The sequence below is a fragment of the Charadrius vociferus genome, unplaced genomic scaffold (genome assembly GCF_000708025.1).
Source record: "Charadrius vociferus isolate BGI_N301 unplaced genomic scaffold, ASM70802v2 scaffold1077, whole genome shotgun sequence".
Taxonomy (NCBI): Eukaryota; Metazoa; Chordata; class Aves; order Charadriiformes; family Charadriidae; genus Charadrius; species Charadrius vociferus.
This window is the reverse complement of record NW_009649168.1, coordinates 1323986-1324631: the sequence shown is the minus strand read 5'-3', so window position 1 is coordinate 1324631 and position 646 is coordinate 1323986. Positions and strand designations below refer to the sequence as shown.

Here is a 646-nt window from a genome sequence, read left to right as displayed (position 1 = left end):
AGGGGAGTCCTGTTAAAACATTACTGTTGAAAACATTGTTAATAAAGTTGGTAATATTAAACAAAAAAGCTTTGTGGCACAAAGTTAAGCAAAGCATCAAGGACATCCCAGATCACAAACAGTAGCTTTAGTTCGCAAATAAATATCAAAGCAGCAAGTCAGCATTACAAAGCTTGTTATTTTAACTTGAGTAGAGGATGTTTACTGTTAAAAGGGACAAACAAGAATATTAGATAAGATGACAGCTCAACAGACCTCAGCACAGAATTTATCACACACTGTTTAAGGGAGTATTTAAAAAGATAACCAGAACCCCTCGGGTCAAGGATGTACGCCCTTCCGCAAACAGACTGCGCGGTGCAATGCAGCATTTGTCTGAACCGGTGGATTTCCACCTGGGTTTGCTGTCACAGAGCTGTGACACGGGCACTGTCACCTCGGCGAAGGCGGATCCGTATGTCCATGCTCCCACGGGGCGAACGCCGCCGCCGCCGCGGGCTTCTGTGCGCGCGGGCGGTCACGGGCACGTGCGGGCGGCTCTGCAACGCCACTTCCCCCGGGAGGTTGGTGTGTCCCCCCGAAAGCCACCCGACGCCACAAAAAAGCTCAATGGCCTTCAATGTCCCTTGAGAAACAGCCGGTGAGG

General features: G+C 49.5%; 1 protein-coding gene across 1 annotated transcript in view; it reads left to right on the top strand.

Moving 5' to 3' along the window:
• The first annotated feature begins 362 nt into the window (after positions 1-362).
• The window catches only part of SIKE1 (suppressor of IKBKE 1), a 4430-nt gene continuing 4146 nt past the window's right edge, over positions 363-646 (top strand). Inside the window, exon 1 of the mRNA XM_009888480.1 lies at positions 363-567. Coding sequence (XP_009886782.1) covers positions 363-567 — 205 coding nt within the window. The remainder of the gene's footprint in view (positions 568-646) is intronic.